General features: G+C 33.8%; 1 protein-coding gene across 1 annotated transcript in view; it reads right to left on the reverse strand.

Moving 5' to 3' along the window:
• LOC117782528 (voltage-dependent calcium channel type D subunit alpha-1) overlaps positions 1-26,299 on the reverse strand; it is a 38,376-nt gene extending 12,077 nt beyond the window's left edge. Inside the window, 28 exon segments of the mRNA XM_034619550.1 lie at positions 34-96; positions 153-236; positions 317-788; positions 851-997; positions 1,057-1,109; positions 2,014-2,121; positions 3,718-3,825; positions 4,417-4,504; positions 4,587-4,753; positions 4,920-5,049; positions 5,481-5,598; positions 10,865-10,923; positions 10,988-11,109; positions 11,179-11,388; positions 11,444-11,651; positions 14,992-15,217; positions 15,284-15,803; positions 15,896-16,077; positions 16,597-16,749; positions 17,245-17,351; positions 17,497-17,636; positions 17,807-17,912; positions 19,429-19,558; positions 19,561-19,641; positions 19,741-20,663; positions 20,696-20,977; positions 24,838-25,567; positions 25,951-26,299. Coding sequence (XP_034475441.1) covers positions 34-96; positions 153-236; positions 317-788; positions 851-997; positions 1,057-1,109; positions 2,014-2,121; positions 3,718-3,825; positions 4,417-4,504; positions 4,587-4,753; positions 4,920-5,049; positions 5,481-5,598; positions 10,865-10,923; positions 10,988-11,109; positions 11,179-11,388; positions 11,444-11,651; positions 14,992-15,217; positions 15,284-15,803; positions 15,896-16,077; positions 16,597-16,749; positions 17,245-17,351; positions 17,497-17,636; positions 17,807-17,912; positions 19,429-19,558; positions 19,561-19,641; positions 19,741-20,663; positions 20,696-20,977; positions 24,838-25,567; positions 25,951-25,960 — 5,727 coding nt within the window. The 5' untranslated portion in view covers positions 25,961-26,299.
• Positions 26,300-26,570: the final 271 nt, after the last annotated feature.

The raw sequence follows: 26,570 nt of genomic DNA on the forward strand, positions 1-26,570 counted from the left end.
TCTGTGTCAGTTGGATTTCACTAAAAAAAATACCGCTTTTGCCCTTTGTTTACAGCCTTCGACTATGTCACAAGCAGCCTGTGTAGTGTTTTTGCTCTGTGGAATATGATATACATGTAGTAATTGGTAATATTATCAAGAATTATAAATACCTTAATTTCGGAAAAGACAATATCTATAAAACTGCCTAGTACAATGATGAAATCGAAAACGTTCCAAGCATCACCAAAGTAGTTCTATGAGAGAATTACAAGGATAACAAAGAAATTTACAAAAATTTATATAAAATATGATAGATTATGGATTTAAAACACACCTTGAATCGAAATGCTGCCAATTTAAAGACAAACTCCAAGGCGAATACTGCAGTGAATAACATATTGAGAGCATCTAGAAGTTCCGTATACCATATTGGTTGTTGGTAGAACTTCATTGCAAGAGTTACCGTATTTATCATTATCAATATAAATATGGTATACTCAAATGATGATGACGTCACAAACCACCATACTTTATACTGTATGCCATGTTTGGGTATATAACGTCGTACGGGCTTCGCCTTTAACGCAAACTCAATACAATTACGTTGATTCTTATCCAGATCACAATTCTTATACTCCTGTTCACCCTCATTTTGAAAAGTGACAATAACGAAACCGACAAAGATGTTGACCATAAAGAATGCAATTATAATGATATAGATTATATAGTAGGCAGCAACTATAGGACGGAAGTTGTGAATTGGCCCCCCATTTTCCTTATTCGAATCAATAGAGACGTACAGCAGGCTATCAATGAGAAAATTTAATTCAATCTCAGGACTTATTGAATATGACAATATTCTACTTACTTGGGCCAGCCTTCAAAGGTAGAAACGGTAAAGAGGGTCAGCATACCCTTGGCCACATCATCGAAATGGAAACCGTTATTTTCCCATTCGCGTTCCTTGAGACGCGGCTTGTTTATATCACCATCTTCATAGACAAGATATGTGCCACTAAAAGATTTTATGTAGTAAGATCATCATCCAAAAGATTATCTGAACCAATAACTTACTAGCATTCCTCTTTCACCATTTTAGAGCCATCGGAGCATTTGAAAAATTTACCCTATATATGAGATGTGCCGATAATTTTTGAGCCAGCGTCAAAAGATATTTATTTAAATATTTGTCAGTAAATATTTGTAGTTATCTTAGAAAGTACACTTATCACAGCAAACGGTTAAGTTATGCGCACTTTGCTAATACGAATGTAATATTATAAGCTAAAGCCTAACTATGTGTACTTTGCAGCGATTCAATAGACTAAACTAGTCTTTATAAATATATTTACATACATATACAGGGTGTCTCAATTTACATAAAATTTTTTTTTTTCTTGGGATATCTTTTTCGAAACGAACAGCAGTTTTAGTTGCAAATGTGAGGAGCATCACAATATTTACAGACGGGAACAAAACAATACGATACAAAATTTTTAGGATTGGTTAAATACGATTTCATACAAATAGATATTAAAAAAAGGTTAGCTAGCGAGTATACAGACTTTTTTTTCGTATAAACTTATGTAAGTTGAAAACTCGAACAAGAGTGTGTTAGGTTTTGGAAAGCTAAGAACAGCTAGCGAGGCGTTGAAGCTAATTGCTGGCTGATTGGAAAGTGTATTTGCAACGTTGATGAAATTGTTAAACCTTTTTTAAAAATCTTTTTGTTAATGTGAGAGAAAATATATCTATGAGAAATCAGTATACTGATTTGCTATACCTTTAATCCTAACATACTTCCCAATAATATGAAAATACATTTAAAATTGTTCCCAAGTTTTCATCTGCAATCCTTTCCAATCACAGTTAAAGTTTGTCAAAGTACATCGATAATCCAAAGCACACATAATAAAGCAGCAAGAAATTCAGTTCTTCTACAATAGAAGCGCACACATAAAGCCGATTCTGGTTACCCTCCACCAAATATTTGATTTTATTTGTTGTTGTATATAATTGAAATTAAATTACCTTAAAGAGTTGCACTCCAATAACGGCAAACATGAATTGCAATAAATATGTAACCAACATAATATTACCAATGGTTTTAATAGCGACTACAACGCACTTGACCACGTACTGTTTTTTTTCAGTGTAAAAGGAATTGACAGGCGTGTGTGATTTTTTTTCGTATATTTTTTAAATGTGTGCATGTGTGGGTGAGTGTTTGTGTTTATGCCGCATCAATCCGAGGAATTTTTGATTTTTGAGCACATTTTTGGAAATGTTTCATTAAAATCAAAAGTGTTAATAAATTGCCAAAGTAAATTGTTCACATTGCAATTTGTTGTGTTTGGCATAATTGGAATACCAAAACGATAAAAGAGAGAAAAAGGAGAAGATTCATTTTTAAGGGGGTTCAATACATTTCTCATTTGATTGCTGTATGCTAAAAATAAATAAGTATACGTAAATGTGTTTTTCGTTTCTTTTTGCATTAAATGCGGGTATAATGATATTCACCGACAGTGACAAACTATATGAAATGTAAATTAAAAAATAAAAAGTATTTTTTAAATGCAAAATATATTGTTTATCTATGATTAGTATGTATGATTTTTGACAAGGTTTGTTACTACAAAAAATGCTTCTACCAATTTAAATAAAACTTTTGTACACAGCTTGAGGATTATTTTTGATACTCTTCGCTTAATTGACTGGTTGCCTTGATGCTAGGGTGCAAGGTTGGATGATGTAACTTTTAGTAACATATGTGTAAAACTATGGAACTCTGTGTGCTTGGAAATGTGTTTGTTTATGTATGCTTAAGGAGTATGCTGTGATTTGCTAATGAAATAACAATCACTTTGTATTAATTACTTATGCTTCCGATGTCATGGGTTTGTCGCATACAACGCAGAAAATGGGTGTGGAATATACGAGTTGATTTGACAATTATAAATGGTATTATTTGTGTGAGTATGGTTAGGTCTGTATTCAGTTACGAAAAAATCGGTTCCTTGATAAAGTGTGCTGAGCCAGTTCCTCTAAAGATCAGTGTGAGCGAAGTTCGACATAACTTCACACCAAAGTGAAATGATTCAAAATTGATTTTTACATGTATATTGCTATAACTATTACGCCCCCAATAATCTAGTTTTCTATATACTTAAAAAGGACTCACTGGCTCTTCAAAAAAATCATAGTTATGCTGAGCATTAATAAGCAATACTGGGAAGCATATGTGGTATTATTTACAAGATCTTGTTTGCTTACAGTTTATAACTTTCCATTATTAGTAACATAAGTACTATTTTATAAATGAAAATAAAAAAAAATATAAAATCTATATGAGTTACAGGTTATGGATAGCAATTCAAACATTTAACAATGTGGAACATAAGCAAAATGTTAATATACTTAAATTTTTCAAGAGTGTGCAATAAAAAATATATATTAAAAGAGACATAAATAATTTACATCTAATTTGATCATTAAACTAATATCTTATCAATATTTTTAATTAAATTATTAGCTCGCGTTTTTATTAACTTGCAACCTAAACAGTTATATGTTTTATAATTATATTTCGATAGTGGTTATATAGTATGCACTCTAAAAATATGCTTAAATATTATAAGAATATCTCGTTTTTTATACAGTCGAATTTTTGAAATTGTTTAATAGTGTTACATATTGAAAGAGTAGATAAAGCACTTAAGAACAAAATCATACCTTAAACAATTGGACTCCTATAACGGCAAACATGAATTGCAGTAGGCATGTGACGAGCACAATATTTCCGATAGTCTTAACAGCGACTATGACACATTGAACAACATGCTGTATGTGATACGACGATATATATAGTTAAAGTACGATTGATATATAAGATATACTCTATATAGTTCTAGATATAAATTGAAAATATTGCTTTGGTGTTTAATTTCGTAATGGTTTAGTATCAACAGGAATGTTACGTAAAGTTGATTAAGCCTAAGCTTCGCCTTGTATTTATTCCACGCCCATTTTCGTTAGGTGTTAAATGTGTAACTCAAAATTAAACTGCATGAGTATATAATATATTTATGTACTTTTATGTATATTTTTTTCTTTGCAGTGTAAAATTCTTGGTGCACCCTACACCCAGCATTTCAAGGATTTTTTTTAATTGGTTTTCATTGGTGTTTGTTGTTTATGACCAAAAAAACACGCACTTTATTGCGGGTTATTGCATAAAGTCAAGATTTGATTATTAGCTCGCAAGAAATATAACTTTGTGTAATTTGTTAATTTTAAATGAACATAAGTAAGTTGAACTAAAAATCAAAGAAATTAAATAATTGTTGATAAACGCAGTTGAATAAAATAAAATGAAAAATCAAATTAATTGATAATAGAAGAGCAACTGTGAAAGCTTAGAATGTGGCTTACCTTTAGACCCTTGGCTCGATTAATGGCTCTCAGGGGCCTTAAAACTCGTAGTACACGAAGTATTTTCACGACTGAAATCGCATTCGAACTGCAGTTGAAATTGACATTATAATTATTGTCCAGAAGTAAGTAATGAACTACTGGGTTAGAGTAGTTTTGGTACAGTTTACCTGGATACTAGGGATATCAATGATACGCAAACCACAAGTAAATCTAATAGATTGAATGCGGATCTGCAAAAGGCTCCGTCGTGCAATACGAAGCCGTATGAAATCAATTTCAGAACGAGTTCTATTGTGAAAACTGCCGTGAAAAAGTAATCAAATTTATTGAGTACCTGCAAAATGATCGAATGACAACATGAAAAGTACATGAAATAAAATGGATTAGATTTGTGATGTAAATCGATAAAACCAAGAACACACATCTAATATTGATAACCAGGAGCGTTGGCAACTTACAAGATTATCAGGTGGTTCTGGTTCTGTACGGGAACTACTTACTTTATTTAAGTTATCGTTGGCCTGCAATGGATTCTCGGCAGCCAACATGGCGGATGAGAACATTATGCAACACAGAATAATGTTGCCAAAATTACTGTGATTGCAAAGCCAGTGGCAAAATACACGAAATCTGGGAATAAATTAATTGTATTCAAATAGTTTGCCAGAAAGATTAATATAGAACTTCGGACAACAACGAGTCAACCAAGAAAAAAACATGCGAAAACAAATGTACAATCTATATAAACACGTGTTAGATGTAAGGATCAAGATTTCTACCAACTAAGGACAGTTACATTTCAATTGATCTTGTGACACATTAGATTTTTGGTAATGCTATTTAAGAAAATCAAACTTTAATATGATCCTCTGAACACAGGTATTACAAAAATGGGTTATATGCAAAAAACAAATGGTTCTTAAACATGTATACACAAAAATAAGGACACCATTACATATTCGTACGCACACAAAAACACGCTCACAGACAAAAAAAAGTGAAAATTGTTATCAAAAAAAAACTATAATTTATTTTTATGGTTAAAACTAAAACATAAAAACCTGTTTGTTTGGGAGAAAAGAAAGAATGATGTGCCCGGCGGTATTGGTTGAATTTTGGTAGCCGTATTAACCTCAGACATACGGCGTGGGCGTGCTGTTATCATGCCTTCTTCATCCACTATATGCAATAAATTTTCATATATCATTTGCCAATGTGGAAAAAATAATAAACACATATATATTCAAATATGTAAAAGTTAGCTTCTTAACTTAAATAAAAAATAATTAATAAATGTATACAAAAATATAGCTGTAAGTATCTAAAAATAAATGTAATTCAAAATAAATATCAAATAACAATTGTATATCAATTATATAGTCGAGAATATAAAATAACACTAGGCAACAGCCAAAATTTTGCATAAACCAAACCCATTTTTAGACCCCGTACTTAAAAAAAGTACAGTACAAACCCTATAAAGTATATATATTCTTGATCAGCATCAACAGCCGAGTCGATATAGCAATGACCGCCTGTCCATCTGTCTGTCCGTCTGTAGGAGCGCCTAGATCTCAGAGACTATAAGAGATAGAGACATCAAACTTGGTATGTAGGTTTCTCTATATTGCAAGCAGATTGTTTCAAACTTTTTTGTTTAATGAGATATATTAAGCAAACTGATACAATAAGCATACGATTTGGTTTTATATATCCTGTCCAAAGTTGGTTCAAATCGGACCACTATATCATATAGCTGTCATAGGACCGGTCGAGTGAATATCAAGTCTTAGTATGAACAACTTTTTTGTTTTTTGAGATATCGTAACCAAACTCATAGAATATACATAAAACTTGGTTTTATAAATCGTGTTTAAGGTTGGTTTAAATCGGACCACAATATCATATAGCTGACATAGGACCGATCGGGCGAAAATCAAGTCTTAGTCTGAAAAACTTTTTAGTTTTATCATATACCCAAACTTATAGAATATTCATTGAAGTTAGTCTTATATATCCTTACCGAAGTTGGTTCAAGTCGGTCCACTGTATCATATAGCTGTCATAGGACCGATCGGGTGAAAATTAAGTCATAGTATGAAAAACTTTTTTGTTTTATGAGATATCGTAACCAAACTTATAGAATATTCATTTAAGCTAGTCTTATACTATATATACTTATTCTTACTTATACTATATTATATAGCTGTCATAGGACCGATCGGGCGAAAATCAAGTCTTAGTATGAAAATCTTTTATGTTTTATGAGACATTGTAACCAATATGATAGAATATGCATTTAAGTTAACTCAATATTTTTTAATTTTTTCCATTATTATTTTTGCCAAAGTAAGTACGGGGTCTCCCACAGTCGAGTATGCTCGACTGTAGCACCGGCCGAATAGTTCTTGTTAGATCTGGTATCTAATATGACAAAAAAATCGTCTTTTGTTTCTGGTCAAATAAAAAAAAAATTAAATTATTAAACATTAAGATGTTGCTATTGAACCATTGTCCGAAGTGAGCTTGCATATTATTTCAATTCTAAAGAATTCCACCCTTTATCGTTTTTAAAAAGCTTTACATTTTCTATAAACTATCTGTATTTCATTTAAAACTATACAGTATTAAATTAAATCCGTTAATATTACCACTTTTAAATTTTGGAATAAGAAAATAATGATTCAATGCATATATGCCAGTTTTATTACCAGAAAAGCTACTTTTAAGGAAAACTTATTTTCGACCGATCGGCTCGATGACAGCTATATGTTATAGTAGTCCACTTTCATAATAAATTTAGCTGATTTAAAATATAACAGATACAAGATTCATAACTTGTAAGATTGCTTTGAGATATCTATCCAAAAATACAAACGTTTTCATACTAAAGTTATTTTTTTTAACGAACCACTTCGAAAATAAAGTCAAGATATTCCTACTTAAACAGGTGACTACAAGCGATCTCAAAAGCTGTTTAAGCTGGAATTTCAAAAGTCACGAACAAAAAACTTACTTCAAGTTCGGTTTTCGCAAGTTTGGAAATCTTAAAATAAGATTTTTCTGGGATACTTTAAGAAAGTTTTTGGTTTAATTTAGGTCTGCAAACATTTAAAGCATACTGGTTTAAGTACACAAAAATCTTAAACTAATCCAAAATTGTAATTGTTTCTAGTACAAAATCATCTTGTTCTTCATTTTATTTAATCTTAAAAAATACACTTGTACACTATAAATATTTAATTTCAAAGTTGTGTATTTTGTTGGTTAGCGACCTTTCTACTTTGCTGACTCGACCAGCGATCCAAGCCTAATTTCATCTTTGCGTCGCTACTGTACTTGTACTTGTTGCTGGAACAAAATATTCTTCTTTTTTTTTTTGTTCGTTTCAATCTTGAAAAATACTTCTTTAAGTACAAAATATTCTTAAGCTTGTTGGGTATAAATAACTTTGTTGACTCACAGACAGCGCTGTTGCGACGAAAAAATGCTCCGGGGGCAAAGATTTTGTCGGCGCCCCCTCCACCCCCCAAAAATTTCTTTTTAGCAACACATTTAATAAGCAAATAAACAAAACAAAGATAATTTTTTTAAAAACATATTAAATTGACAATTCCAGTGTCAAAAATGTTTACTAAAATTAATTAAATTACTACAAAAAAAAACGTAACATGATAATTAGCTCGTTACATAAAAATGGGTACTATTAGATTCGTGACAGATTATGGTACACCATTTTTAACACTTTTATCTCAGGGACTATTAGAGTGAGAGGAACCAAATTGGGTGATAATACTGTTAGGATTTTGACAAATCGCAAGTTATTTTTTAAATTTGGCCAGGCCCACCTCCACCCATGTTTTTTTAGTAAGATCAAATGTTTTAGACTTCTTTGACTTTTTAAATGCTGAGTCGTTGCCATTTTATCCGCATATTGTCTGAATTTAACAATAACATCCTAAATACATACTTTAAAAATACATGATAAAATTAAGAATTTGAAACTATAATTTTATAATGGTTTGTTATTTCTAAAATTGTAAAACTGATTTAAGGTCCCCCAAATTAAGGTATTAATTGTTAGCTTTTATGAAAGCAAAATCATAAATTACTTAACCCATATTTGGAGATATTCGATTGATAGCAAACAGAGACCATTTTAAATAGGGACAGTGTATTAAAAACTGTATCGTAGAAATATGTTTAAAGTTGTTTTTTTTTTTTTTAACTGCGGTTCCAAATGTAGCTGTATAGCTCGACAGTAGGATACCCTGTGCCCAAGTACTCTGTACTAAAAGTTAATTTTCGACCGATTGTTCCTATGACAGCTATATGATATAGGAAACCGATCTGAGCCAAATTGGGCCACGATGTATGACACCAAACTAAATGCATATTCTATTTAGATATCTCAAAAACATAAACCCTTTTGATACTTGATTTTCGACTGAGCGTGTCTATGGTAGCTTATGATATTGTGGTCCGATTTACACCAAATTTGGTCAGATGTATATTGTGCCAGATTGGTCGAGACATCTCAAAAAACAAAAAATTTGTTCATACTAAGACTTGATTTTCACTCGATCGGTCCTATGACAGCTATATGATATAGTAGTCCGATTTGAACCAACTTTGGACAGGATATATAAAACCAAGTCATATGCTTATTGTATCAGTTTAATTACAATATCTCATTAAACAAAAAAGTTTTTCATACTAAAACTTGATTTTTGACCGATTGTTTCTATGGGCGCTATATGATATAGTGGTCCGATTCAAAAAAGAAACAAACTTGACCTGCCTGCAAGATAGAGAAATCTATATACCAAATTTGGTGTCACTAGCTTTTTAATTGGTCTTATAATTTGGATATGAAATTTTTTTTTGATTTGTGGGCGATAAAGGGTGCGTGGCCGAATTTTGAAACAAGCTTCATATTCGATCTACCGTTCCCATGGCAGTTATATGATATAGACGTCCGATCAAAAAAATAAACAAACTTGATCTGCGTTCGGTATCCCGGAACCTACTTACCAAGTTTCAAGTCTGTAGATCTTATGGTCTCTGAGATCGACGCGTTCGAACAGACGAACAGACAGACACACATGGCTATATCGACTCGGCTATTGATGCTGATCAAGAATATATATAATTTATAGGGTCGGAGGAGCCTCCTTCTCCCTGATACACACATTCCAACGAAAAGAATATAGCCTTTTACTTAATTTATCCAAAAAAGTTGTTTTGTTTTAATTCAGATTTGGGTTGTTGCCTAGTGTTATTTATCGTTAATGAACATTTGACCAACTCAAAAAAATGACTGTTTTAGTTTCTCGACTAAAATTTGAACGATTGCACTTATTAAGCAGATTGAACTACAAACCTCAATAATATAATCGATTTCCGAAAAAAATGTTTGGGCAATAGCTCTTAAAGAATACATGCATCATTACTGATACATTTAAGACTAATTTAAATTAATTTCTACCATAGTACTTATTATAAAAAAGCTTTTAATTCTACCTTACTGCAGTAAAAAATGTATAAGACTATAATGAAAAATAAATTTAGATTTTCGAACTATTTTTTTTTAAGTTGCCTAAATGAACTTTGAGTGTGGGAATAATTTTGTTTCAAGTCGGAGCTATGAAGAATGAAATTGTGTATATAGATCTAGTGTCTTTCATATCCAAAACCTGATTTCTAAAAGCATTTAAATAAAATGATGGTTAATTTCAATAGAAAAAGATTTTCAGTTCAAAGTGTAGATAACTAAAATTCAAATTAATTCTCAATTGAATACAAAATTAATATTATGTACATTAAAAGGTGCTATAAGTAGGTAGCTCGATATGAAATAGCTAAGTAAGTTGTATTTCATAACTTTTTTTTTTGTAATAAATATTTTAAATAAAATGTTTAAAATGCAAGCATGCAAAATAACCGTAGAACCGGAGTGCACAGAAACGATCAACGAAATGTTTAGAAAAAAAAACATCCATTAATACAAGAGTGAATTGTGTATTGTATTGTGGTGTATTTATAGTTTTTGGGGTCTGAATGTTCTTTGTTGATTTACCTGTTTGTGTAACTGAAAATGAAAAATGCACTGCCGCGTGGTATGGGTTTTTTAGTCTTCTTCATGCTGACTTCGGATAAACGTCGGGGTCGTGCAGTAACACGTGCTGATACTTCAGAATGGGAGTCTTTCGATTAATACAAGATTGAAAGTAGTGCGCGGTTTTCCAAGGCGGCAAATGAAAGCGTCAGTAGCATGAGTATCATTCATTATTTATATCAATGATTTAGTATGTGTTGAAGTTATACATATGTATGTGTATGCTTAACTTAGCTATTATGCTAAAGGCCTAAGTAATTTTTAGATTTTCAAACTTAAAATTATATGTAGCCTAGTTATGTCAGGAATTATCAAAATATAACATACCCTCTTCCTCCTCTTCGCACATTTCGCGTACCTCCTCATCTGATAACGTTTCATGATCCCTTAATTATACGAGATATAAAATATTACGAAATGTAATCTTATAAATTTCAAAGAGCACACAACTTATCATCGTCGAGCTCATGATGTTCCATATCCATATCCATATCAATACTCATATGCTCATCATCCATACCATCTATAGTGGGCGAGGGACTGTGAGATTTCTTCATAGCATTCTCATCCTGCTGTAGAAATGATATAATCAAATTATAGCTCAAGTGTGATCGACGTGCAATCTCATCATTGTAACTTGCCGGCTCTTCTTCCTTTTCGACCTCAGAGAGTGAGTCAGCATCCGCCAAATTATCAACAGCAATGGCCAAGAAAACATTTAGCAGTATATAGTTACCGCATATAAACAATATGATGAAGTATATACATGCCAAGGCACCATATGAAGAGACACCGCCATAGGCATTAATGCCAACATACATGACGGCATTCCAATCCTCACCAGTCATTATCTAAAATGGTATTTATATAATGATTAAGAAGATCCTATGATGGAAGGATACTTACCTGGAATACTGTAAGCATGCTCTGCCAGAAGCAATCAAAGTTCTGTCGAACCTTCTCCTCGTCATTATAATTAAATTTACCACCAAAAACTTGCATGCCCAACAATGCAAATATCACAATAAACAGGAAGAGCAGTAAAAGCAGTGAAGCAATTGATTGTATTGAATTTAATAGGGAAGCCACTAGATTTGATAAAGAGCGCCAGTATCTAAAAAAATAAGTAGTGATAATCGAAATTAAAAATACCAGCAGTGCGCACAATTAACGAATCGACTATCGATATATATTAATATAAAAACTCAGGGATTAAGATCAGATATATTTTATATAAACAAATTTTAATCAGATGGCGAAACGACCCTTTTCCAGAGTAAAAAAAAAATGTAATGTATAAAGAAATTGTAAAAGTTAGTTTCTATCGAAATTAACTTTTTAAAATTTTATCAAAATCTAACTCCATAAATCCTTTTCAGCAAATCTTCACTATGTTCAATTACCGGCTGAAGTACTCAGAAAAAGTTTGTCGTCGCCGGCAAAAAATGTTCAATTATTTGGCGAGGCCACTAAGCAAATAACCTATAGATTTTTCATTTCATGCAACGAAAAGTTGACACCTAGCGATCAGCACATTTCTGTCAAGTAAACGTTAAGGGCACTTCTGGAACAGATTCAGATTTGGTTTAAGCAAATCTAAATCAATTTCAGGAACGACACGGATTTGGTTTTGATGAACAAAAAACGTTTGAAGACTATTTGTCTAAAAATTTTAATCACTGCGGACGGCTGTTCGCGTTAGTGACGAAAGCAGCACGAAGGGTGCGAAAGGCGACTAACTATATATACAAGCTGAGTTTGAAAATTTGCAAGTTATATATTGATCGAAAGGCTTAGTCCTAACTTACAAAATGGCATACTAAAACTTTTTCTAATTCACCTGGGTCACGAGATACGGGGGTGTAAGTGGGAGGGGAAAAATTTGTATGATCGCAGCTTGTGGAGCCGTCGGGGCTTTTTCTTAAAATTATTTATTTTTTTAAAATTCAAAAATACGCGTCGATTGATACCTCGATGACCCAAATCCGTAAACTGGTTCAAAAGATAAATAAATTTGAAACTTTTAGTGGACTTGTATCAAAGCGCTACAAAAGCTTAGATGTAATGATGGGGATTTATTCCTTTTCAAAAATCTAGAAATGTTTGCTCTACGACTTTTTGACAAAACCGCTAGTTTAGCGGGAAAACGCAAAATCCCGCTGAAATTGAAACTTCAACAGTTTCCAAACCATAGAAGCTACAGATATGTTTTATATATCATTGGAAAGGTGTGTTTGAGGGCTTTTATGAGTACCTTAACTTTTTTTCTAAAGTATTCAGGTAACATTTTACAGGTGATATAATGTTTTTAAGCTTACATTTTGGCGAATTCTGACAAAACTGCTCTAACGATTTCTGTTTAATTTTAATATGTTGTAATACGTACAATTTCGCGTACAATTTTTGGTATACGAAACATACATTTTTGTTGAGAAGTTTGGAAGATATTACCTGTTAAGTGAATAACTACATTTTTCTATCGGTCGAAAATCATGTTTTAGTACGAAAAACTTTTTGGTTTTATGAGATATATCAACCAAATTGATACAATATGCATTTCACTTGGTTTTATATATCCTGACTAAAGTTGCATCAAATCGGACCACTATATCATATAGCTGTCATAGGACCGATCGGGTCAAAATTAGGTTTTAGTATGAAAAAGTTGTTTGTTTAGTGAGATATTTTAACCAAATTGATAGCATATGCATTTAAGTCAGTTTTAAAAATCCTGACCGAAGTTAGTTCTTATCGGACCGCTATATCATAAATTCAATCGGTCCAATATTAAGTCTTAGTACACTCAGAAAAAAAATCAAGATTTCCGTACTTAAACGGGCCATTTTCAAGTACAAACGACCTCAAAAGCTGTCTAAGTTCGGAATTTCTAAAGTTGAGAATAAAAATCTTATTTCAAGTTCGGTTGCAAAGTACGGAAGTACGGAAATCTTAAAATGAGATTTTTCGGGGATATTTTAAGTACGCTTTAATACTACTACATACTACTTTAAGTACACAAAAATCTTGAACTAAACCCAAAATGTACTTGTTTTTAATACAAAACATTGTCATAATTAATTAACTTTAATCTTAAAACATACTCTAGTATGTGTACCAAAATTTGGCAAATTACCAAAATTAAATACTATTTAATAATGGTGTATTTTCTTATTTAGCGACCTTTCGGAATAGGTGCTGATTTTACCAGCGATCCAAGCTTAACGTCATATTTGCGTCGCTAGAAGCAGTTGAGAATTCTAAGGTGAAACAATAAAAAAGAAATATCCCAAAACGTACTTGTTTTTAGTACGAAACGCTCTTACTTTTAACTTTCTTTCAATCTTGAAAATAACTATTTAAGTACCAAAAAAATCTTAAGCTAGTTAAATACAAATAACTCAGTTGTTCCTGGAGGTATCTTTACGAGACTCACGGATTATAAAGGATTATAAAAAGCGAAAATTGGCATTCGGCACTGCGCAAAAAGTAATTTTTGTGTACAAAAAAGCTCACCTTTTAACATTTTACAGGTGAAATAAAGTTTTTCAGCTTACATTTTGGCTATTTCTGACAAAATGGCTCTAACGATTTTTATTAAATTTGAATATGTTGTAGTACGTAAATTGTTGGTTTTTTTGGTATTTGAAACATAAATTTTGGCTGAGGGGTTTGGAAGATATTACCTGTTAACTGAATATAAAAATTTTTCTATCGTTCGAAAATCTGGTTTTAGTGCGAAAAAACTTTTTAGTTTAATGAGATATCTAAACCAAATTGATACAATATGCATTAAACGTGGTTCTATACATCCTGACCAAAGTTGGTTCAAGTTGCACCACTATATCATATGGCTGTCATACGACCGATCGGGTCAAAACTGGATTTTAGTATGAAAAAGTTTTTTGTTTAATGAAATACTTTAACTTTTTTTTTATGAGAAATCTTAAAAAACTAATACAATGTGCATTTAACTTGGTTTTATATATCCCGACCAAAGTTGGTTCAAATCGGACCACTATATCATATAGCTGTCATAGGACCGATCGACCGATGAACAACTTTTTTTTTCAAAGTAAGTACGGGGTCTCCGACCGTAGAGAATGATCGACTGTAGAAATGCGAGCGAGGCGAGCAGGGGGCGAAGCTCTCCCTAGTTTTCTTTATAATAAAAAAAAATTTATTTAAAATATGAAAGAAATTCACCAACTAAATTTATATATTTTACTTTCTGCTTACATTAATGATAAAGTTACAATATCTAAAGCAAAAGCAATTGCAAAAATTTCTGATATCCCACAAAAAAAAAACCTCTACACGAGGTAAAAGTCTAGTGACGAAAGCAATTTCTAGCCCCAAAATTTCTGATATCCAATTTTGTGACGAACAAAATTTAGTTTAATATAAAAATGTTAAATAAAAATAAGTGGGTAATACTATGTAATTTTTCTATTTACTTTGTTACTTTGAAGACACGCAAAAGACGCACACAACGCAGCACGGAGACTCCCAATGGTGGCATTACTCCTGTTTTTGTTAACAGTGTCTCAGAGATGCTTCCGATAACAACAAAACAATCAAAGCGATTGAAAAGCGACACAAAGTAACCCTGAAAGCCCAAGCTATACATTTTCAGCAACATTTCACACGTGAAGAGTCCAATGAAGACCATATTTGTGTACTCTGAAAATATAAAAATAATTCACTTAATAACTATCCAATTTCTAAATATGATCACGATGTACACACCCTGAAATTGATCCAACCAATCAACTTGTCCATAGTGCTCTGTGGCCAGTACACCAGTGTTGAGGAATACCAGCACAATGATGAGCCAATAGAAGGCCTGAGATTTGACAGCTCTGCGACAAGCGCGACGCATTCGACGGTTGATACGATCAAAATCCTTTTTCATTTTTCGCCAACTGGATTCAGTGAGTTGCATTTCGGGTGTCTCTTCGCCCATATTCTCGGTTGAGTCCATTTCATTTTGATGTTTGCCCTTGCCATCGGGCATTAGTCCACCAGTAGCATCAGGCTCAATGTCCTCTGCTTGTGTTATCCAATCGAGATAACCTCGTAGATCTTCCTCAATTTGTTGCTTCTCACGGAGCTTTTGGAAATCACCTCGATTTTTGGCTTTGTTACGTTCTTTGGAGAACTCACCGGACAACACACCAAGAATTAAATTCATTACAAAGAATGCGCCCAAGATGACCATTGAAATGAAGTACATCCATTGCCAGTCGCTTCCCATTGCATCTTGTATCTGAGAAAAGTTATAAGAATATATAGAGGATAGTTTCTGTCAAAAGTATAAGTCGCACGTTATATGCGAGATATCACTGTTCAGTTACTTACATAATACAATACATCCGTCCAGCCCTCGAGTGTTATACACTGAAACACTGTTAACATGGCCAGTCCAAAATTATCAAAGTTGGTAATGCCGTAATTGGGTCCAATCCAATCGCCGTAGCATTTCATCCCCTCTGGGCAGGCATAGCCCACACCACATGGTCTCCTAGTTTCCTCGTATTCACCTAGATTCCGAGTTATTTGTTGGGGTTTGTTTTGGTTTTGTGTTGTTGATTTTTTTTCATGCATTAGTTATGAGATGGACTATGAGATGAGATGATCTGATGGGTTTTGGTGTTCATTGTGAGTCGAATTTATTTTGAGTATTTGCGGAATATGCCGCTTCTTTGTCCTAACTATTTAAATTTGATCAGCTCTATTAACTAGCAGATTAGTTATAATGCTCGACCTCAATTGGACAGTCATTTGTATTTTTGGTTCTTGTGTTGTAGTATAATTTTTGCGTGTGTTTTTGGCATATCGTTGTTGTGATTGGATCGGTGGAAACTGTGTGTAGAGCGTTCTATTGTCTTTGACTTTATATTTAACTGATTGAATTGTGTCCTGCCCATAATGATGTGCCCTAATCTACTATTAATAGAGCTACAGGACGTTGAATTTTAGTGCGACATATCTGGTAGCATTCAAGACATTGAACGACATTCGTACAACGTATAAAAATTGTACTGTTTTTAAAGGCTTACCTGTTAGCTCATCTCGACACGCCTTATGCAATTTACCAGAGAATAACTCTAAACCAATTATGGCATAGATTATGATTACGAATATGACCAGAAGTGCAATGTGAAACAGTGGCACCATGGCCTTTAAAATTGAATTAAGCACAACCTGAAGACCTGTGGAAAGCATATGGATAGCCAATATATAGTGGGGGTTACTTGTACAATTACATCAAGTGCGGATTAGACAACAAAATACACAACAAAGCTTGTCACACTGCACAGAAACAATTTGACAGTTTTAAGTATCGAATTACATTAGTACATACTATGTATATCATTCAACTGAATTTAGAGATAAATTTAAATATTATTTCCAGGCATTAAAATAAATATATTCACAAATTTTATATCAATCCTATCAGACAACAGACAATAAGCTGAAAACTATTATTTGCATTTATAATTATTAGTTTAATACGGAATGGATTACAGATATTTTTAGTTGTAATTTTTGAAGACAACGTCAAACGACTGTGCAGTATTTGAACCACGATATCAGACCATAGTTTTTATTTTTACTTTTTTTGCTCTACAAGATATGATGAGTTTTAATTTTGTTTTTGGAATTTTTCTTTGTTTTTTTTCTTTTGAGGTGCAGAAAGGTCTTACTTGGTACACCCGATACAAGTCGCAACGGACGTAGTACCCGAAATGCACGGAGTGCTTTTACATCGAATCCATCCTTCACAAAATGAGATAGTCCTGTACTTATCGCTCTGTAAAATGTTATTGAAATACAATTTCATACGTGTCTCAATAATCGATTGAATTGGATATAAGGTAACATAGAAAATGGTTAAAATTAGCCCTGGAGGGGCCTTGGCGCTTTGCGCTTTTAACTGGCATATTTTATATGCTTACCCTATAACTACAATTGTAAAATCTAATAAATTCCATCCATTTCTTAGATATGCACCATTATGTAACACAAAACCGTATGCTAAAATTTTCATAACACATTCCGCTGTGAATATAACTAGAAATATATATTCAACTTTTTCCTAATTGGTGATTTTAAATGGTTTGTTTTGAATGAACGATTTTTAGATGAGTGACAGGTTTAATAATAAAATGGCCGTAATGCATGAAAGATAAATAAGAGAAATTAATATAGATTAATATAGCTTAATATAGTATATAATTACAAGGAAAGAACTGGTGCTTAACTTACCAAGGTTTGATTCGTCACATTCGAATCGCTGCCTGGGTAAGGCGTGTAAACAGCCAAGGCAATACAATTGGCAAATATCGTTAGCAAAATAAGGAACTCAAATGGCCTTGAGTAACATTTTGTTTTAAATTAAAGAAAACCAAAGAACTTTTGTTTCAATTAAAAAATAAGATACAATAACTTTTTTCTAGTTAAGTTAGCTTCTTAATTCATTTTGCATTATGAAGATTTAATATTTAATTTATTTATATTTAATTAATAATAGGTTATTGGAAAGCTTAAACAAATATTTGGCTTCTTGACCACTATAAGCATTGAAGTTCATTTCGGTTCAAAGAGAGATAGACGCATGTATGGCCAGAAAACTCCGAGATGATGGACCATAATGACCAAAAAGAATGGTCGAATATGAAATGACTCCAACCTACAGATAGTCGCGATCGCATTCACCTCGCGGCACAGTGCGGTATGCGAATTCACTACTCTGCGTTGTCGGTGCTTACTTCTTTGAAGAATTCGATAATATTAATACGGTAATTGGAGATCGTTACTTAAACATTTTGAAAGAGTTTTTTTATTCGAAAGTGCACTGAAAGATAATTTTTTTAATTTTTGTGTAGTTTCAACAAGATGGTGTAGCTCTTTACATAGTCTTAGACGAAAGTTTTGCAATAAAATCATTTCAAGAAACTCCACATTCCGTTGGCCTCCAGATCGCCTGACCTTAATACACCCAAATTTTTTTTGGTGGGCTTTTGCAAACAGGAAATAAATTTGGATGAACTTATGAGATAATTGAGAGATAGTTCGAGAGATAATTGCGGTTAATACCTGAACTCTTCGGCCAGTAGAAAAACACTTTCTGATAAAATGACGCACATACATTATCGAGAAGGGGGGACATTTAAATTCAATTATTAAAAAAAAAATTAAGCTATATTTAATAAAGTTGAATGAGCTTTAACATGAATAAAAAAAAAATTAGATCCATACACTCGAAAAAAAAGTTATTTCAGTTTCCTATTGTAACAAAATTCATCAGCGACCCTGTAGGTAAAAAATATCAGACTTTATTAGAGCAGTAATAAATTTACGTCTTCAATTCTCTTACTTAAAAAATAAGTTATTTTGCTAACCATTTGGTTAGCTGATGTGTTTCAATATATAAGGCATAGTTTGATTTTTACGTTTATGATTTTCAAGCCCGAAGACAGGGAAAATCGAGACAGGCCTCGAAAGAGTTCGGCGCATTGGACAACCTTGTGTGGTTTCTACACCTACTATAGAAGGTACACTACGAAACAATACAAAACGAAACACGAATAAAGCCCCAGATGACAAAAAACAACTTAAAAAATTATTCTACGGTAGATTTAACTGATTTTTTGAAATAACTTTTTTTAGATGTTCGCATACATTTGTCATAATTTCTCAAGAATTCCATACCTGTTTTTAAAAAGAAATCAAGTACTTTACCTGGATAATTATTTCTGACTATCTATTTAGTTGATTAGATCGATTTTCATAAAAAAAAAAAAAACAGCTTACTGATTGTAGCTCAGTATATTTTCCTGTTGAATTAAATTCAAGAAGCTTATTTCGATTAATTTATAAAAGGATACTTCCATTCCACTATGCGTATGCAAAGGGCTCTAATAGGATTCTTGACTCCCAGACAGAATAGCGCTCGCTGAGGTCGATCCGGTTGCGGCTTGCCGCGCCGCTGGGGTCGCTTTTGACCGACAGCACCTGGTTTTGTCCAGTGACGCCACTGGGTCCAATTGTGGTGCCGTTCATTGTTTCCGGAATGTTTGCAATGCCCATGGTATCGATACCTACATGAAGTGCGTGGTAGATGGGACGGAGGGAATACCAGATTAGGTGTCAATAAGAGACTTTTCCTTAAATTTGGGTAGTTGGACGTGTTAACTTACCCATAATGTTAGTACCGCCCCCAAGATCCGATTGGTGATTTTGGGAATAAGATATATCTCTGCCAAGGGCAGTACCTCCATTTCCATTGGGCGTGTAGGTGCCACCGCCAGTGGCACCTTTTTCAAAGTCCATAATGCTAAAAAATTTTCCGGCACCGGCGCCAAAATTATCAATTAGCTCCGCAGAGCTAGAATAGAAGGGCGAAAATGCTTGAGTATCGTCCTCTTCCTCTTCGTAATACTCGTCAGCTTCCTCGTCGTCGTCGTGGTCGTCTTGTTCGTTATAGTGCTCGTGCTCGTGGGTCAGCTGCTCCTGTTCATCAATGTCAATGGTTGTGCCCTCGGGCTCGTCTTCTACTTCGTCGTCGTCGTCCTCCTCCTCAGTTATTCTACATGTGCTTCGAATCGAGGGACGATTGCTGCGCGTATTTCCTTTTAAAATGACATCCGCATTGTCATCCACATCACCGACATCCTCGAGCGAATCGTTGCCACTGCGCGCTGTGTCACCAATGATCCTAATATCATCATCCGCAATCTGATGACGTTCGCTAAAGCTCTCACAATCAGTGTTGCCGGCGCCCGACGCTGTCGCCTGATCCTTGGCTGCTAGTGCAACGGCTGCAACAATAGCCGCTGTGCGCAACGTCTGCGAACTAAGATCGGTCTCGTCCGGATTATCCGGATCGTCGTCGTCGCCTGTCTTGCAATCGTCGTCGCCTATAAAACTGCTTATATCGCCCACTCCGAATCCATGCAACGTACTATTGTCGCCAGTGATGTCGCAGTTACAACTATTGCTGCTACTGCTGTCTCCGCCAACGGCGCTATAACTGCTATCGTCGTCCTTGGCGCCGCTGCTGTAACTGCTGTTGGTGCTGCCAGCGCTTGTTACACTATTCTGAGGCTGTTGCTGCCATGTCGACGACTTCGCTGCGGAAAAGCGTTAAGTGGCTCCTCAGGCGTCAATCGTTGACTGACGCTGCCACCGCCTACAGATCCAACACACGAGGTGCAACTAGACTTGCGTCTTTGACGTTTACTGCCGTTGACACTAAACGATTCGCTTCCGTTATTGATGTTTTTGTGCCTACGTTGCTTGAAGTCGAGCTTATAGGTGGTATTATTAACAATTTGACTCGTAACGGAGCTCAAGGCAACTTCTGTGCTGGTTGCACGTTTCCTGCTGTAGCCACCTGCTGCGGTATCCTCGCTACTTGCAATCACCTCAACCGTACTGCAAAGAAAACATTCCAATTTTTATTTAAACTAAGTATATAGTACTCATATACTAGAACTATTTTCGGATGCATTGGTAATTGGTAAATAGATCAGGGGTGGACTGTCAGTCAGCTCTACAACAACGTCTACAAAAACAAAATTTCTGGAGTCATTAATTACACTAGGCAACAAATTTTGACTTTTTTCTTCTGTATTGAACCAAACCCACTTTTTTTTTATTACTGAGTTTTTTTTTTAGATTTTTTTAAATTTGGCTTGTTTTTTCTTTTATCATTACTCGAGAATGGCAAAACCGATTTTCAACAACTAAAACCTAAAAGCTAATGAATATATCTGTAATTCATCCATTCACAGTCTAAGATTTAAGCCAGTAGTTTAAGAGCTATTAATTTTGAAATTAAGATAATGTTGTTTTTTTAATCTTTTTTTTACTTTAAAATTCAAGGAAAACTCGAAAGTAAACTCTGAACTTCGGTTTTTGCAAAGCAGCATTAATTGATCGTCGTTTAAGATATGATTCATAAAAATCTATGGAGAAACGGCGATATAATAAAATTTTATATCTATGCATGTTTTTCCTGATTTTTATGACTTCCTTATAGAGCGTCATGACTTTTAGTAAAAACTTTTTTGTGTGCCTTGAGATATCCTAACCAAGCTCACAGAAAATCAATTTTCTGTTGTCTTACACATTTTGACCACATTTGGCTAAAATCGGATTACTATATCATATAGATGCCATAGGAACGATCGGTCGAAAATCCACCTTTAGTATGAAAACCTTTTCATTTTCTAATATTTTTTAACCAAACTCACAAAATGTGTATTCTGTGTTGTCCTTTACATCTTCACCAATTTTGGTTCAAATCTGTCCACTATATCATATAGCTGTCATAGGACCGATCGGTCTAAAATCAAGATTTAGTATAAAAAACTTTTTTATTTTTGGAGATATCTTAATCAAACTCACCCTGCAGGAAAAAGTTAACTAGTGTCAAAAACGAATGGTTCTAAATCTAGTATAAAGGTAACTAGTACAAGGAAAAGTAGTTTAGTAAATTGTAATAAGGCAACTGAAATTAAACTGGTTGCAACCGGATAAGATTTAGGTGTGTTAAGCTAGCTAAAATTAACAAAAATGAAATGAGAATTTGACTGGTTACAGAGGACTTAAGTTGTGTGAGTTAAAAACAATCCCAAATCAGAACTCCTATCAACAGTCTCTCTAAAACTGTCTTTAAAGTAGTTCAAGTGAGATGAGAATTTTAACTGGTTGCAATGGAATTAGATTTGTGTGAGTTAAAAAATACAAAACCATAAATCCTATCAACTGTCCCTCTAAAACTGTGCTAAGAGTAGTTAAATTAAGATGAGAGTTTAACTGGTTACAAAGGACTAGATTTGTGTAGATTGTGTAACAAGCAAGCAAGCTCTTTGTTCGTAAATGAACATGGTATTTAAGCAACCCTCGGAGTGCGACAAGCCACTTGAAATGGTCACCAAGGCGTTGGATTACCACATGGGAAGCGATCCTGGCGCTTAGAAGTAGATGGGAAAGGGCAACATAAACAAAACTGAATACATAATAGATAAGAAATAACTCCGTCACATAAGACTAATTTACTCAATTAGAAGAAAAGAGTAAAGAATATTATAACACAATAGTGATCTCTATCCTTTAGTACATAAGATAACCTATAAAACCCCATACAAACCGAATAAACGAGACAGTTCTTAAAAACTTAGGGATTGGCAAGAGTGCTTACATACTAGCTCTGACGTTGTGACTAACATCGCGACGAAGTTCAAGTACAGATTTGCATGCACTCTTAAAAAGCTTTTATTTTTTATTTTTTAAATGTTATTTCGTTCTTAGAACAAAAAAACAAAACCCATAGGCTTAAAAAATTTCATGTACAACCGTTCATAAAATATGAGCAAAAGGTGTCACGCTGTTGTTGACTACGTTTGGGAACGATTTTAGACCGTTTCGACCGGATACAAATGTTAAATAAAAATACAAATTAATAATAAAAAAAAAGGAAGTTGGTATTGTGCACTGTGCGCAAAAAGGGTGACCTTCTTTGAACATAAAAATTAATTTAGCGCAGTGCCGAATGCCAATATTCTTTGGTGCAAACAGACAAAAAAATTTTTCATCTCATTTAGAAAGTCCACTAAAAATTTCCAATTAAATTATTTTTTAAGCTAGTTGTCAGATTCGGGTGATCGAGTTATAAATCGACGTGTATTTTTAATTTGAATTTTTAAAAAATAAAAAATTTTACCAAATGCCTTAACGGCCCCATTAGCTGCAATCATTTAAATTTTTCCCCTCCCACTTTATGCCCCCTTGTTTCATGAACCAGGGGAGTTAGTAAAAGTTGTAGTTCGCCATTTTGTAAGTAAGAACTAATGCTTCGATCGGTATATAGCTCGATCTGATCGGACAGTCGTAGCAAATTTTCCAACTTAGCTGTACATATTGCTAGTCGCCTTTCGCACACTTCGTGCTGCTTTCGTCACTAGCGCGAACTGCCGTCCGCAGTAATATGCAATTTCTTGAAAAAAAAAACTTAAGCCCAGTGGACTAAACATTAAAAGGGTAAAAATAAAAGGTTGAGTTTTAACAAACAAAAATGGCATACTAAGACTATAGCTAACTCACCTGGTTCATGTGATAAGGGGAGTCAGTGGGAAGGGAAAAATTTTAATTATGGAAGCTATTGGGGCCGTTGGGACATTTTATCAAAAAATAGTTTTTTTGCGCATTGCCGTTTGCCGAACTATTTTTATTTATAATTATAATTAAAATATTTGTATGATTCATATTTTAAATTGTTTATCGTTCGCCGCAAAATTGGATATCAGATATCACTAGACATTACCTAGTGAAGAGATCTTTTTTGGTACACTTTTACTATAAAGACGTGTTTTGTATCAATACGCGTCGAATAATACCTCAACTATCCCAATCTAACAACTGGTTCAAATCATAATTCATCAAAATTTAAACAGCTTTCTTAAAATGAGATGAAAAGCTTGTCTGCTAATTTGTTTGTATCAAAACGTTTATAAAGCTAAGATTTTATGATAAGAAACTATTCTTTATCAGAAACCTAGAATGTTTTGTCTTACAACTTTTTGAAAACCACATTTTTTTTTAAAGAATTCAGGTAAAGTTTCACATGTGAATTAAGGTTTTTATCTCACATTAAGGCGTTCCTAAGGCGCATTCACCAGGCACCGTTGCTCTCCGATAATTTTTGTGATATCTCTGATACTTCTGGTGAACGGGAATGAAACCGTATTATGATACCACATTTGTTGTACTTGAGCATGTATCATAAATAAAGGCTTTTCACCTCCCGTTTTTATTAAAATACTTGAAATGTTTATCATAAGTTTTCTATGGTGTGAATTTATAACTACAGCAGTAGCTATTTCAATAGCTTAAAATATATTTTGGTTTATTAATAACAATTAGATCATTTTAATTTATCTTACTATCTGCGGTATCATATCATTATAATACGCATTATACCCATTATTACCTCGTGTAGAGTCTACACTGTAGACATTTTATTGTAATTTAATACTAGTACACACACATTAAGAGACATACGCACACATATAGAGAGGATGGGATAGACAGATTGAGAGAGAGCAAGGCACAGATAAACATTGATTACAACATATAGACACGATAATTAAAATGGTAAATGGGGACATTGGCGAACTTACTATGCCCCAGAGTTTCTAGAATTTTTAAAGTTTGTATGCTCCAAATAATCAAACTCTTGCAATGCATTGTAAATGAATTTCTTATCGTGCTCCTGCTGGAGCTGCATATACCTTTGTTGTAGCACTGTTGAGCCTGTAGAAACCGTTGGGGATGTGGTCGAGCTGCCAGTTCCCGTTACTGACGTTACCGGCACCGGCAGCGTTATCGTCGGCGATCGTTGCTGATGGTGATGCTCCGGATTGAGAATAACCACCTCGAGGTCGCTTTTTGTGGTAGTTGATTTGCGATTGTATTTGCGACTGCCACGCGGCGGTGTATCGGCTTTCAAATAGCGTCGCGATGTTGCTAGTGATGTGGGCGACGGTTTGCGCTCAATCACTAACGTATTATCATCATAGGCTATGCAGTTGACCAGCTCCCCGCCTCCTATCAAGCTTGTGGATGTCGGCTCATCGCTGTGGTCATAAAGTTTTGCCTCCTTCTGTCTTTGAAATTGCAGTTGTCTTCGCCGCTGGGATGATGATGTTGCTGTTCTTGGACCGCTATGGGAACTGCTTGGCTCGCTGGTCAGCACTTTTTGTGAATTTTGGGGGAGACATGATGATTCATGAATAACATCGTTACTGCGACTTGGTGACAAATCCTTGCCCGTCTCCCAATCCTCAGTTCTTTCCTTATCTTTGCCCTTATTGTTACTGTTTTTATGATTTAATTTATTGTTGGTACTAGAACTCTCCAAGGCATCGTATTTGTGAGTTTGCTGCTTTTGCTGTTGTTGTTCTTTGCCTGTTGGCGATTGTTGTTTTTGCTGCGTTGATGACGCATGCTCCTTATATTCTCCTGGTTTAATGATTAAGGGTTTGTATTAGTGCTTGAATTTATTGTTACTGTTAATGTGCTCTACTAGTATAAATTTAATAGGTATATTAATATATTAAATCGAATATGAATTAATGGACTTTAACGTTAATTTTCAGACTGTTGATGAACATTTTAATATAGCATTAAATTGTTTCGTTTGATATGGAAATTTCCGAAAAAATAAAGTTAAAAAATAAAGTTAATGGCACTGGAAAAACTATTGAATGTTTATACAAAAACATTTATTTCATATTATATATTCTCAATTTACTTTAACTTTACATATAATGATATTTGCATGACATTTGCATTATACACTAATAATGTTTATGTTTTAATGTCATGTATAGAACATAAAGTACCTGTATTCATAATTATAGTTTGCTTCCCAAGCCCAAACAGATAGTTTCTCTCATTTACTTCGCCCTCAACGACTCCTATATGACGGTGTTTTGACAAATGCGGTCAACATGAGCCTTCAACAGGTGTTATCAGCACAGTACCATTCAGTACTCAGACAACACTCACAAGCAAATTGAATACACGCGCACACATTACTACACTATCACAAGATAAAGCTTGTTAAAAGCTTTTTGTTAGTCTCAAACAAATTTGGAGCTTTTATGTTAGACGGTGGTGCAGTTTTGACGTTTAGGTTTTGCTGATGATTGTTTTACATTTGCTTATTTGAATTTATTATTAATAGTATAAAATTTGGATTTCTTTAAGTTCGCGATGAGCTTAACTTGTGTTCCACATTAAATATAAGGGATTGTTGGATTTATGGGTTGTTTTATTAGCTTTCAAAACATTTTTTGAAGTTGGTTTTTTTCCATTCAGTTGGACTACACAGAATTTCCATTAGTCGGATCTGATAGCTTATCACTGATTGACATTCTTAACATACGTGCGCGTGCGTGTGTTTGTGTGTGTGTGAGTACGCATCAAAACAAAAACATACGCAATGTTTACACTTTCTTTG

This window comes from Drosophila innubila (genome assembly GCF_004354385.1).
Source record: "Drosophila innubila isolate TH190305 chromosome 2L unlocalized genomic scaffold, UK_Dinn_1.0 5_B_2L, whole genome shotgun sequence".
In the NCBI taxonomy this organism is placed as follows: Eukaryota; Metazoa; Arthropoda; class Insecta; order Diptera; family Drosophilidae; genus Drosophila; species Drosophila innubila.